The sequence below is a fragment of the Diabrotica undecimpunctata genome, chromosome 4 (genome assembly GCF_040954645.1).
Source record: "Diabrotica undecimpunctata isolate CICGRU chromosome 4, icDiaUnde3, whole genome shotgun sequence".
NCBI classification, from domain to species: Eukaryota; Metazoa; Arthropoda; class Insecta; order Coleoptera; family Chrysomelidae; genus Diabrotica; species Diabrotica undecimpunctata.
This window is the reverse complement of record NC_092806.1, coordinates 119481648-119496205: the sequence shown is the minus strand read 5'-3', so window position 1 is coordinate 119496205 and position 14558 is coordinate 119481648. Positions and strand designations below refer to the sequence as shown.

The 14558-nt window shown below is 29.1% G+C and overlaps 1 protein-coding gene across 4 annotated transcripts in view; it reads left to right on the top strand.

The window, feature by feature from the left end:
- Positions 1-14558, top strand: part of LOC140439921 (uncharacterized) — a 116500-nt gene that overhangs the window by 83970 nt on the left and 17972 nt on the right. For 2 of the 4 annotated variants that reach the window (XM_072530092.1, XM_072530093.1), the window contains exons 3-4: positions 5878-5964; positions 6254-13904. The exons of the other annotated variants lie outside the window; for them this stretch is intronic. In XM_072530092.1, the coding sequence (XP_072386193.1) occupies positions 5878-5964; positions 6254-6571 (405 nt within the window). In that variant the 3' untranslated portion in view covers positions 6572-13904. Of the gene's footprint in view, positions 1-5877; positions 5965-6253; positions 13905-14558 lie in introns of those variants that run through there. 4 annotated transcript variants of the gene reach the window in all.

Genomic DNA, 14558 nt, shown 5'->3' with positions numbered 1-14558 from the left:
AATCGGATCATGTGGTCTGACGTAAGCTGACACTATTTTTTCCAAATCTTCATCAAAATCAAAAATCTCCTTTAACCCTCTTTTTTCAACCAATCATCTTTTAGTCATTTAAAATTACACAAAATCCCGAGTTCTCAAAAATGTCTTTTAACTTTCCCATTTTTGTTTTTGATCAACAAAGCTAACAATGGCCCCCAATAATTAACTTTCTATAAAATTTCTCTCAAAGTTTTAAAAACCGATATGAGACACAATGGAGACTGTTAATCGCTTATATTTTGTTTATCAGTTGTACATACCTGTCTTAAATCTACAATTTCCTTAAATTTACATTTTACCCGTAAAAGTGCATATGACTTTTAAACACATACAAAAAAAAACAAAGGTGAATATAATTTACTCCTCTATTTACAATCTATGTGTATAAATAACAAATTTTTAAAAATTTTGGTTATTCTTTCATGCACATGTGATAATATGCACAATAACTAAATATCTCTTATGTTTAACTTATTACATATTTTTGAAACATTTTTTTTATCTAGTACTAAACATTAAATATTTGCTCTTATAATTTTGGTAGTTAATAATATATTTCTAGGTTTTTTAAGTAGAGATATTAATACCTTCATTAAATTTATTTATATTTAGCGTATAACAAAAAATTGTATTACTCAACATATACGAGTGCTAGTAAAGGGGAAAGTGAATTAAATGAAACAGGTAAGACAACAATCTAGTTTCTCATGTAGTCATTGTAAATACAATTTAACATTTGTATATATACCATTCTGTATTATTTAATAATCGTTGTATGTTAAGATACACCCAGTATTAAAAATTAAATATTAAAAACTGTAGGTAATATTCTGTACATAACTATATATTATTTTTGGGAAGGAAAATTGTTTGTTATAATATTGAATAAATGGAGTATTCACACGTTTTATATATTTATTATAGAGAGTGGGTAACTAAACACAGCCAACTCTAATATACATATGGATACGTCCCTTAGGTTTTTTGAAAATGTTCAAACAGGTCTATTGCACATATACAAACATCCGCCATTTCTCCATTCTAGTTAAACAATTGACACTTCGTTGGAGTTATTATTTGAGCATGCATGATTTTTCTTTTATATTTAAGCTTCATTTTTGTGAAAAAGTAATAATACAGAATGGGCCACTAACATTTTATTCTGATATTTGATAATGTTCACTAGATTTTGTGGAAATGCTGAAACTTTCAATTTTTATTTCAAGGACGATCTCTTCTCTTCGTCAAACTTTTTCCATCCAGTGTTAAATGTAGGTCTATCCCAATTACTTCCATCTTTCTCTCTCCTTCTGTCATATGTCCGACGACATATTTGTTAGGCGATTTGTTATAATCTTGATATGCAATTTACATTCCTTAATATAATAATAACTTTGGAGTTGTACCATTTGTATGAGATTTTTCCTTTATCAAGTTTTTTATTTAATTAGATCTTCAGTATTGTCCTGAAACTATTTTAGTGTGCCGTCTTAGTATAATTTACTATTTTAATTGGGAATAATTTACACCTTTATTTTTACATCGTAAAAGTCTGACCTATTCCCAATAAAAATAGTAAACCAGATCTTTAGTATTTGTTATCTTTTTCTGTCACTCATTTTTAACATTTCTACTGTCAACAAGAGAAATCATACGATTTCCTACCTGGCGAAACTGATCTGAACTGAAATCGTATGTTCTCTTGTTGTTATTAGATGGCGTTGTTACGTCTGTAAATAGTTATTTCGATAATTATTGATCTACGACGGGATAGATTTTGTTTCGATTCAGAGCAGTGGCATATACCGCTCTTATAAGACCTAAAGAGGTCGAAATTCGTATAAGCGGCTTGCCTCTGCCCTGTATCGAAACAAAAATCTAATACTTTCATTATGATTTCTACTGTCATTTCGTGTACATTACTTTTTAATGGGTTTAAGAGCATTTTCGGTGTGTTATTTCAGTCAAAGTCATCGGAGTCAAAATTAAATTTGTTGTAGATTCTTCTATGGCCTTGCTTATAACTTTACCATCCTGTACGCTTATGTTTTTGTCATTCTTTCAGTTTCACAACCAATTTATTGTAAATAGTGATTAGACAATGTGTGGCACATCAAGATATCTCATTATAATAGAGTATTCCCGTAACTATGACTATTCCCTAACATCTAACGTTTTGTTTATGTGTCAAATTGTTTATATCGCATCAAAAAGTAGTAATAAAACAACAAATTTTGCAATAGAAATTAAAAAGACAACTTTATTAGAAATAATGATATATAATAGATAATAATTTAGACTAGGCAACTAAGAGACAGAAGTGGGGCACATATAACAGATCTAAAGCAGAAAATGCAGAGATGGATACAATTTGTAGCACAGTTTTTTGAAGACAAAGAGAGAACAGAAGCAAAAAAGAATTGAAAGATGATACTGAGCCTGACAATATACTAGCAGAAATCAAATGTGCAATGAAGTAAGCTAAAAGTGGTGAATCTCTCGGGCCTAATGAAGTTTTCATCGAATTACTCAAAATTGTAGATATTGAATTTATTGATGTTCTTTTGGATTTATTGGCTCCAATCAACATTTATGCTGCATCTCAAAAAAGCCAATGCAAAGGAGTGTAATAAACATCGCACCATAGTCCTAATTAATCATGTCTTCAAGTTTCTTTTAAAAGCAATTCGCAATAGAATACATAAGAAATTAAATGAAAGCATAGTAATACACAAATGCGATTTAGGAAAGGACTGGGAACAAGGAATGTACTTTTATCTGTGATAAAAGACTACTACTGCACTAGATATAAATCAGGAAGTATATGCCTGTTTTACTAATTGTGAGAAGACATTTCACAGTGTGCAGCATAATCGGCTTAAAAAAAACTTTGTTAAATAAAAACACCGAGATAGTAGAGACAATAGAATTATATGTAAACTCTATTGGAATCAAACAGTAAAAGTGAAAGTTGAGAATAAACTGACTGAGGATATCCAGATTCGCCGTGGGGTGCGCCAAGGGTGTATTTTATAACCATTATTATTTAATTTATAGAGTGAAACCATCTCAGATTTAGCGTTGACTGAAATCAATATCAATAAGTACCCAATAATAAACGGTGAGCCACTAAATAACATAAGATATGCTGATGATACCGTCCTTCTGGCGGGAACGTACAAATGCCTTGAATCATTGATCATAGAAGATACTAATCAAACAAAAAAAAAATGATGAAATGAGAAAAATGAAACAGAATGAGAAAACCTTTATATATATATATATATATATATATATATATATATATATATATATATATATATATATATATATTCGCGGTAAGTACAATTAAACTTTAATTAAGCCAATATTAACCTCAACAATCTTCCGGATTGAACCGAGTCTATTATCATTGCGCCGAGCTTTCGACATGCTCGTAAATGTCTTCTTCAAGGCTTCCGAAGTCTCATTCTACCGAGTCCGTATATACTACTACACCAATTACTAACTAATGCATTACTGCTACTGGGAACAGAGGACGGTTCCTTTATACCGTCGATGGTGACATGGTTTGAGTAGAGGTTGGCGTGGGGGTTAGCGTGGAGATTGGCGCGAGGATTAGCGCCAGGGGTTGTCGTGAACATTTCTGACAGTAGGATTTTGATTGACTGGAGGAGCGGACAATATTTTCTTTATGAGAGTTCTCCATGTGGAAGCTAACCGTATCCCTACATCTCTCGGGGGATCCAATCAATGCCATCTATTGACTCTCCAATTAGTTTTTTCTGACTCCATTTTTTTTAAGGCAAGGACGACAATAATTATGATAGTATTTTCAATTTTTAACTTGTATGTTGTACAACTTACATAACAAAAGGGTCACTTTCGGAGAATCACTCAACTTTTGCCTAAAGTCGTCTCATGAAATTGATCTAAGTAACAAAAACCAGCGTAGCTCGAGTTTGGCAACTTATTTGTTTGGAAAACTCGAGTTTTGTATTATATTTTTAGGTCTCATCATATTCGCAGTCAAAACTTTAGGATTAACAAACTTTAATAATAATTAAAGATTATATTTTTAAAATAATAAACTTGCATGTAAACCAAGTACATATAAAGTAACATAAAGCTTTAAATTATTTTGCTTATTAAATCCTACCTTAAAATTACAGTACCAAATATGTTTGGCAATTTTGCCAAAAAAATAATTTCTGTTGAAGTGGGAGGGATAGTGGAAGGAGGGAGTGAGGTCAGATCTACTGTCTCTAATAGGTATTTAGTTAGATAAGAAAGAATTAAAAGTAATAAATATAAGTACAAAAAATAGTTGGTTCACAATAATTATTCTTCTAAGGAAGCTAATGTTTTAGCTAATCTTGTACTATGGTTTGTTTTTTAACCAGGAGGAGTAATTCAAATTTACCGCGCCGTTAATGCTTGTTTGTAATTGGTCCAACCGCAGGCAAGTTTACTCCACTAAATTATGACATTTTGACACTAATGACATTTATAAAATTTTAAAATTTAAAATTTATGTCGGTGATTTATTGTATTTTTTGCGTTATTTCTTTAACTTTTAGATTTTTTGTTTGCATTTATATAAAAAACAGTTCTTTTCAGAACTATTTAGCGACCTATTAATGTTATTAAGATAATATTAGGGATTCAGTGCCAAGTACTAGTGGTAATTATCCTTTCTCACTTAAAAAACGCTGAGTAGATTTGGGACATTTATCATCAAATGAAAAACAATGCATTATAAACATGTACAAACAAATAAAAATTGATAATCCTGGAATAAAAATAACAGCCATGGTAGCAAAAATAAAACAGACAACAGGTTATTTTTGCAGGATAGGTGTTGCGAATTCAACTATTTACAGAACAATTAAGGAATATAAGTAGACTGGAACAGTGATGAACAAGATGTCTTAAACAATATGTATGAACATAAGTCTATACCTGTATATTTGAAAAATGGGCAATCCCATAAAAACTCGTTATATTCCTATAAAGTAGCATACAATATTTGTTAAGTTAATGCGCTGATGAAATATTTTAAAATTCCATTGGATTTTAGATATAATTTTATCACGAATATATTGCTTTCGTATACGTTCCGGACGATTTTCTTCTACAATGTGATAAATAAACTCTAAAAATTCTGCAACTCCTTTATAACAATCTAACATTTTTTTATTGTGATTAGAAAAACAAAAAAATATATATATTGGAAGTGAATAAAAAAAAATTATTACTCAAACATAAAAAAGTTAGGTTAGAATCGATTACTGGATTACCGCAAGGCCGAGATAATCAATCAAAAAAGAAGATGTATTTGGTGACTTTTCTAATAACTTTCTTGGGTGTGAATCTGTCTTTTTAGTTTACTCCTCTTGGTTAAAAAACAAGTCATAGTGTGTTACATAATTGGGTGTGAAATTTTATCAAGTAAATGATAATTTCATCCAATGAGTACAAAATCTTACTAAAATATAATAAAAATTCAAGAAGATGCGTCGATGAAACAAAATATAATAGTGAAATTTTGTATATAATCGCACAAAACTGAGAAAATATGGGAGATGGGAGATGTGTACACAGGAGTGGAAGATATCCAATAAGCAATGATCAAAAAGTGAATTCATCGACAATATCTGTATATGAAATTTTGTAAAATTGTTATTAGCATCTATAGCTAAACGTTTGTTTAGATGTAATATTAATGTATATAATATATTCATTCTATGTGTATGTATAGTAAGAGACATAGTATCACGAGACAATAGAAAAAGAGTAATTAACTGAGTGTATGTAAATTCATATTTTTCATTATAGGAATTCACAAACCAAAATGTGCGAAATAAGAGAGCCGTTGACGTTGTAACAGGAGTGAAGAATGCAGTTTTGGGATTTGTATTTAATGTAAGTTGTAAATGTTGAACGAGCTAAATTATTTTATTTAGGAGACCTTAAAGTAAAATGTACATTTTTTTTTCTTTTTATAATTTAAAATTAATTAAATACATCTCATTCTTAATGAACTAAAGTTGTGATGGCATATCAAAAATATAAAAAAAATAATTTTACCAAAATAAATCGGTAATTGGTCATGGGCTTTGGTGTCATAGATCGAATATCATTTGTTATATATAACTTTTTACGTATTATACTTGTAAAGACTAATTTTAATAGTTATTTTCGTATTTCACAGAAAATAGATTCATTCATTGACCAGAAAACTCACTGGATCGATCAATTAGACAAACAGAACATAGCCAAAAACGCTGCTGCTGGTATTGTCCCTCCTGCTGACCCTGTCACATCACTATCTTCAGTAATTTCTGGAGCTATCGGACAGAAGCTCCAAGCGGCTGCTCCTCTTCTAAATATCGTAACTAGCAAGCTCGGCGGTCTTAGCTCTGGAGGAGGTGGTGGTTTCAGCATTGGTTCTCTTCTCAGCAAAGGTTTAGGTAGTAGTAGTAGTGGTAGCAGCGGGGGTGGAGATGCTTCTCATGATGATGATGAATAATTCTAAACCTAATGATCATTCAGTTCAACTAAAGTAACTAGATTGTTTTTAGATAATTTCCGCCATAATATTTGCTCAACTCGAAACAGTTTAAAGATTACTTGCCTTGAATCACTCAATATTTAAAATGTCATATTTATTTTTCATATTCAAGAGTTCATAAATTCTTTAATGTTTAGTGTTTAAGTTAAAGGATACGGTCTTTCTTCTGCTTCAGCCAATACAATGTATTTTAACCCTTAGCTGTGAATGTTGATATGCCTTTATGTTAAATAATTTAGCCTTTCACAAATATTTTTTGGTGGACTTAAGAACGTAAAAACCAAGTCAGCTAAAAAGCTATATGAAAAATGGCAACACCCACTGTAAAAAGACAAAATAATATAGCCAAACATAGTAACAACATATTGAGTTATATAATTCGTAGTAAGTCACCTTCTGATGGGTGTAAAAAGAAACTTGGAACAAGAATACTTAGGTACTAACAAATTATAAAAACAGAGATAAGCAAGACAAAAAACGTTTCAGCGATCTTATCAATGATGCAGAATTTACAGAAATCGTTTCACGTAAGTGATATGCTAAAGAGAATAAGCTAATCGAAATAAAGGCCTGTTTAAAAGATTCATTGAATTGGCGAACGATTCTGACAATATGTTTGCCCATTTCATTATGAATCTGTAGTTAGAATACATGTGATTACTCTGAGTTCAGTATTCTAATGCTCTAAGAGCATTAGATTTTTAAATAGCGAGCAAAATGGTATAATGAATTTTTTGCTTACCTTTGGATATTATTTATTTTGAATATTTTGCTGGTAGACTGCACTAAGCTCCTTTTCCCATTTTAGGACATTAACAGTAAAATAGGGTATTTGAAATCTCTGATGATATACACAAATAAAGGAAGCAGAACTTGTTAAATTTTATCTAACTAAGTAAAAAGCAAACTAATTATAAATTTTATTATTAATTACTATTTAAATGGGAATAAGCCACAATTAAAAGTTAAAATACGTTTATTGACGTTTCAATTTCCACTTCGGAAATCGTTCTCAAAATACAAACATTATTTTTGTATTTTGAGAACGATTTCCGAAGTGGAAATTGAAACGTCAATAAACGTATTTTAACTTTTAATTGTGGCTTATTCCCATTTAAATAGTAATTAATTTAAAATGCCACAAGAAAATAGCTTCAGAACAATATTAAATTTTATTATTAATATCAATGTGTAGCAAAAAATGATATGATCGCACACGTTTGAATATAATATTGTAATGGCATGGAATATAAAACATTTCGCACTATTAAGCATTTTTGGCTTGTGTCATTTTTGGAAAAAATTGCAATATGAAAGCGTGTAGAAATCTCCGTACATGCAGTGATAAATACAAAAGCAATAAAATATGTTGATTATCGCGAAGAAACTCTTCTAGAAAGTCTTAAATATAAATTAATAATCCTTGCTTATTTTCACAATCCACAATCATATTAGCATCTTCAGTGTCAGTAAAACGTTAAGGGTTAAAATACATTTACTTAAAAATATACTTTAAAACATAAACAGAAAAAACAACTAAAATAATATTATCTTTTATGCCTTCATAAATTGTGATTAAACAGTACTTGAATAAAGTTACCTAAGGCTACCAAATCAAAGATATAAATTTAAATAATTGTGCATTTCACCAGTGTGTAGTTTTTAAAATGAATTTTATGTTGTGTTACCTTAATTTATTATAAATATTTCGTATAAATATATCAGAAAAACAACAAGCAACACTGAATATTGAAGTATACTGTAAAAAAGAAACATTATTTTTAACATATTCAACGTTTCAGTAACTATTATTTCCATATTTTATTAAACATGGCTCATTTTTGATCTTTTATGCAAAAACTTATTACTTATGTTCAATCTTATTCATCGTTAAATGCAATATAAATTACATGTTAGAAAAATTTAAAGAAGATGGTTACTAAAACAATGGATGGTTTAAAAGCTTAAAATTTTCGTAATATACTCCAATATTTCAGTACTACTTATCGGAAACTACTTAAACGATATTTGGTTTCTGAGGATAACAAGTTATGACGAACCTGAAGAAGATATTTTGACAGACATGTCACTTCTGGTTATACCGGAAGTAAACAGCATCTTAGTTATTTTAGATGGAATACCCTGTACATTATTGCATTTTTAAAAACTTTGCGTAAATTCTATAAAAAATTAGTAAAAGGTATCATAGGTTTTTTTTTCAAAAATTTTGACAGATAGAGACAAACATTTCAAAGTTAATAACTCAACCATTTACAAACATAATGTCTTGACAACTTTTGCAAACCAATAATTGGTAACGTTCTTTCAAGAATTTTTATCGAAAACGAATTTCTATATACAGGGTGTTCCTAAATGATACGCCATTTCTTTAAATTTTAAACTATAGTAGGTCAATAAATTTAGATGAAACACCATGTATTTTATGATTTTAATGAAAAAAAAAATCAGTTGTCTTTCAAGTAGTATCAAAGTTTCCTATGCCTAAAGTTAATAATTTTGAAAATAATTGTGATTTCATATTAGATGTAAAATATTAATTGTTTTATTCTAGCAGGTCGTGTATGAATATGTCACAATTGTCATTATTTGTAGTTATTGGCACTTTTGCAAAGTGATAGGAGTGGCTTGATTATAATTAAACAATAGAGAATGCGTAAATTTACTTTTAATGCATGGAGAATGTGACAGTTATTACTAGAACACGTGCTTTATTTACTAAAAGATATATCCAGGTTGACCACGAACTACCCGTAACACTGAAGAGATTACTTAAAAATTAAACCCATACCTAATTGTTGTTTTCGACAAAAAATTACCAAAGCGAAGGCTGTTGTTGATAATAATAATAATACAATTAAGGTTCTTGGTTACTATGCTGCTTATCACGAAGCGTCATTGGGTACGTTGTTCAGCGAATTAAAAAAAAAAACAAAAATGTCATCCCTATTTTTACACCACACTCCAAAGTTTAAAGGAAACATACTATAATAAAAGAATAGAATTTGTAACAAATCTCAAGAAGAATTTCTGAAGAATATTATATGGTGTGATAAATCAAGATTTACAAAAACGCAATGTTTAATAGACACAATTTGCATTACTGGAGTGAAGTAAATCAACATTTAACAAGAGTACGTGCTTTTCAGGAGCGATTTGGAGTTAAATGTCTTTTGTGCTATCACGGACCACCAGGTTATAATTCTTCACTTTTATGATGGCAATATCTCAATATTTTTAAAGTAAATTTACGCAATCTTCAAAATTATCTTCAAAAGTATTAACTTTACATATAGAACTTTTCATATAAAAATGATTGCGCGTCATTCAAGATTTACGACGTCATAACCCCACAGCGTTGCCAAAACATCAGAATAGTTAGTTAAGAATTTTTAAAATGTCAACTATTTGTCAAACTGTTATATTAACAGTAAATACACTTAGTTTTAAGTGGGCGTTTTAAGGACGTTTTAAAAACGTCCCGCCATTATTTCTTGTTCAAAAATAATCTATCTTTTATGAAAGCTTATCAGCTTTCTACAGACTATTTAGTTGTTTTGGCATAGCACAATCACAATACATAACAATAATTACTTTTTAAAGCTATTAATCTAAATTTAATGTTTATTTATAAATACAATTTATTAATATAAAATATATTATGATCAAATTGTTTAAGAAATCAAAACATAAACAAAATTCTTACTTTTTAAAAGCAGCAACACTTTATACAATTTTGCCACACGCTGAACTGTCATTAAAATTTGAAGTATTCCCGTATCAGTTGCGTACAATTGTCTAATCTATTTAATTAAAATTATTATTTTGTGGAATATTAGACTTATTTCATAAAATTTGTTTTATGTATCATATGATTATTCCCAATATAATGATGATTACATTTTTCTAATTATTATACCATATTGACGCGTATGAAAGATCGAGCAGTTCCGTATGAGTTTCGTAATATTAGCTGTGTTAGGAAAATTTGAACTCTAAGGTTGACGTACTGGAAATTCTAAATATAAGTGACGTCACTTTATATAAATTGTATTACGTTTTTACTTTGAAAAATAGTATATACGGAAATCTAATAGTATTTGAAGAACAATTGATTTCTTTTTTCATTAAATTATGAAATACAGGTTATTTCATTTAAAATTATTAACTTACTGGAATTTGAAGTTTAAAGAAATGGCGTATCATTTGTGAAATAATATTACCTAATCTTTGTGCGCAAAGATTTTTAATACCTGTATGATTATAAATGGATGAGACATTAACTTTGAAAATATTTTCCCTACTTGTTAAAATTTTTGAAAAAAGATGAATAACTCAAAAAATATAAAGTTTGGACTTTTTCAAATTTTATTTATAACCTTACGCAGAATCTAAAAATGTATTAATATGCAGGGTGTTTTATTAAAAAAATACAAAGTTACCGTTCACTTCCGGTATAACCCGAAGAGTTATGTCTGTCAAAATATTTTCTTTAAATTTATCATTTTCTGTTTTATTCATAAACCAATTTTTATAAATATCGTGTATGTAGTTTCTGACATATAGATTATAAACACGTCGTGAATCACCCTGTATGTCTAAGAAATTTAGAACTGTACGACAAACTTGTTTGTTTTAAACAATTTTGGAAAAAAGTCTTCATTGAAAGTTGATCATGACATCAAACCAAATTAAAATGATCAGATATAAATGTTTTTAATTATGTATGAAATGTGTCAAATAATATTAATTTTGATAAGAATAAAGTACCTTTTAAAGAAACCATTAGCTTAGTTCAAAAAAGATATTATTTACTTGCGAAACACACCCCAATATAAACATTTTTTTTTTGGTTCGCATACAATCCCGATTCACCTTCTTACCTACTAATTAATTACATTCTAAATGTTCATTCAGATTTATAACTAGGTCTTCTATGTCAAAAGTGAATCCTGTTCCCTATATAACTAAGCTTTGCAATGGGCGAATGATGGTCACTGTACAGTCTCAATGGTTAGTGGGCAAGATTCATTCTTTTCATACAGCAGATTTGGTTTCTGCAGGAAAAAATAATTTTTTGCAAAGTGGATGGATGTAATTACATATTTAAACTTCTTGTCTTATAGTATAGTTTCAAAATTATAGGTACTAAATTCTGCGAAATGATAATTAAGTTTTAACGATAACATTGTTGCCAGGTTGTGATTATAGATAATTTATCAACTTCTAGATTAATAATTCACATACAGTCAAATAGTCATAAAATAGAGGAAAGTTTCTAATAAAACAAACAGTAGGAAAGAACAGTAGATCATCGAAGCCCCAAGTAAAATATGGATATGTACCCTAGTCATCTCGTTCACTTCACACCCAGTAGCGTATTGTTTACGCTGTTAAAGTGAATTTTAAAAATTTATATGTACTAAAAAAAATATTTTCTCCTAAATTTATATGTTTCTGTATGTGTTTGAAACATAATTAGGTGAAGCTTGTTTAGCTTTCAAAAGTTAGTAAAGTATGTAGGAGAGTATGATGAAGAACCATCGCAATCACTATTATTCACATTGACATATAAAGGTTCAACCGAAACATCTACTTTATTATCTAAATCACAGATTCTACCTTCGTATTTCTCTATAGCAGTAGCTAGCAGGCCTTTCACATCATCCATTTTAAAAATTAAGTTATCCCTCTCGCAACTTTATTGTTTATTTGAGCTAGAGCTTTTATACGGTTCAACTCACAACGATAAGGAGAGAGGCACAGAAGAATTATGTTCTCTTCACGAACCATTTCGTCGACAACATGTTTTTTTTATTCGAGTATATGTCGGATATATTTTAATAATATTATTATACAATCTATGAGAGCGCCAGTTCATGATGTCGGCGGTTTTCCATGCAGAAGATGATGACGATGACGGTTTCAATTGACGACTATGGTAAAACGCATTGTCCATAAAAACGACAGAATTTGGTTCTGGGTTTAAAATATTCGCAAATCAAACTTTAAATTTATTTGCGTTAATTTATCATGATAATCATTGGTTTTCTTGGATAAAAAACAGAATCACTGCATATGTGCGTTTATTTCCGTGTTTTGTCCGCTGGTGCTTTCAAACCCATTCACGACGCTTTAACAAAGGCTGTTCGATGGATTCCAACATTAAAATCTTGCCATACCTTTAAAACAGTACGACCTTGCCTTGATTCAGTCAAGGTTCTTCTAAATAGATTTTTCTTCCTTCACGACGATAGTTTCGGATTTTTAAAAGTAAATTCTCTGCCACAAGATAATAAATTCTGCTTCTATGAGAATACCATTTGTAGTTATTTTCACATATTTGAGGTTATTTGCCCGAATGTTCGCTATGATACACGCCGTAATACTTTGGTTATCAAATCGTCAAGACCCTACATGTATACTTTATAATGTCGTTAACGATAAACTCAACAACAAAAATGGTTTCATATCCGTTTAACACGGAAAAATACCACAGATTTTGTGGATCTGACAAGATCTCAGCGTTTTTTACAAAATTTGGAATTGGTGCAATAATTTTACCTCCTACACATTTAATAAATTTGATTTTGATCATTTTTAATATTTTATGTAATTTGAGCAAACTATACGCATATCTGTCTCTTTGTAAGTTTATATAATCCGACTCCTAAATTATTCAGTTTTCTTATAGTGAATTCCACATGTTTGTTTAGAAATTTCTTAGCGCTAGGAAGAGAATAATAGTACACATAATTTGTAAATATTCTTCACGATAAGTAGCGTTACCTCTAACTCCTACAAACATTTTTCGTACGCTACTGGAAGACCAAGAATGAAGTTGACCATTTCTTATAATTTAGTACCTACAATCTTTAAACCATACTATAGTTCCAATTAACTTACTAATAATAATTTTCGATATTTTCATAAGTTTATTTAAATAAAACCTTAACTAAAGTATATATTTTTGACACACCCGCATACAATTAAAAAAAAAACAATGGATATTCAATAGTTCAGTTTTAGTTTTGAGATCATGCAAAACTTTTATGGGGTATACTTATTTTCCTAAAATAATAAAGAAGTTTTCTGTATGGTTCCAACTATTTAAGACATGCCGTATATCTGTGCTTTATTAAATTAAAGCCAACTATTTTTATTCTTTTTTTAGTATTTATATGGGTCATGATTTTGTACATATTTTGGATATAATATTGTATATGTTATGTAGATTTTGTACATAAAAATTAAATAAAAATAATAATTTTCATAGTTTTTGTTTTATTTTTTGACCAGAATATTTATTATAAAAGTTTTTTGTTTATTAAATCATCGTCGATGGTATATATAAGAGTCAAAAGTTTAACTACAGCATAGAGCCCAGAAAATATGGAAGATCCCAAATCAAGAAGAATATTTATCATACTATCATTTGATTCTTGATGATAAGAAAATAGGCAAAAATAATATCCGTGTCCTCTTAATTAATAACAAAAAAAGAAATAAAAAGTTACACTAGTGATGTTAATTCCATATTAAAAGATCAGCTAATTGTTTTACAATTAAAATTGGATAATGGGAGATGTCAGTGTTACCATTTGTCATTTAAATTTTGTTAACGAAAATTCAGGAACATGGTTTATTTAACCAATGCATAATATAATATTCCTGCAAGTTTTTACACAGATCATGATCTTACACCATCGTATGCATCAGATCGGACTATCAAATGCCCCAAACTGTACTTGTAAAATTGACAAACAAACACATATTATATTAGAATATAAACAACAGAAAAACAATATAAATAAGTTTTGTAATGAGTTAGAAAATATTAACTGTAGCTTTTCAATAAATCAAAATTTATACTATTTTTAAATAATGTGAAAATTCTTCATTGTATATAAAAGGTTGAGATAAAGTA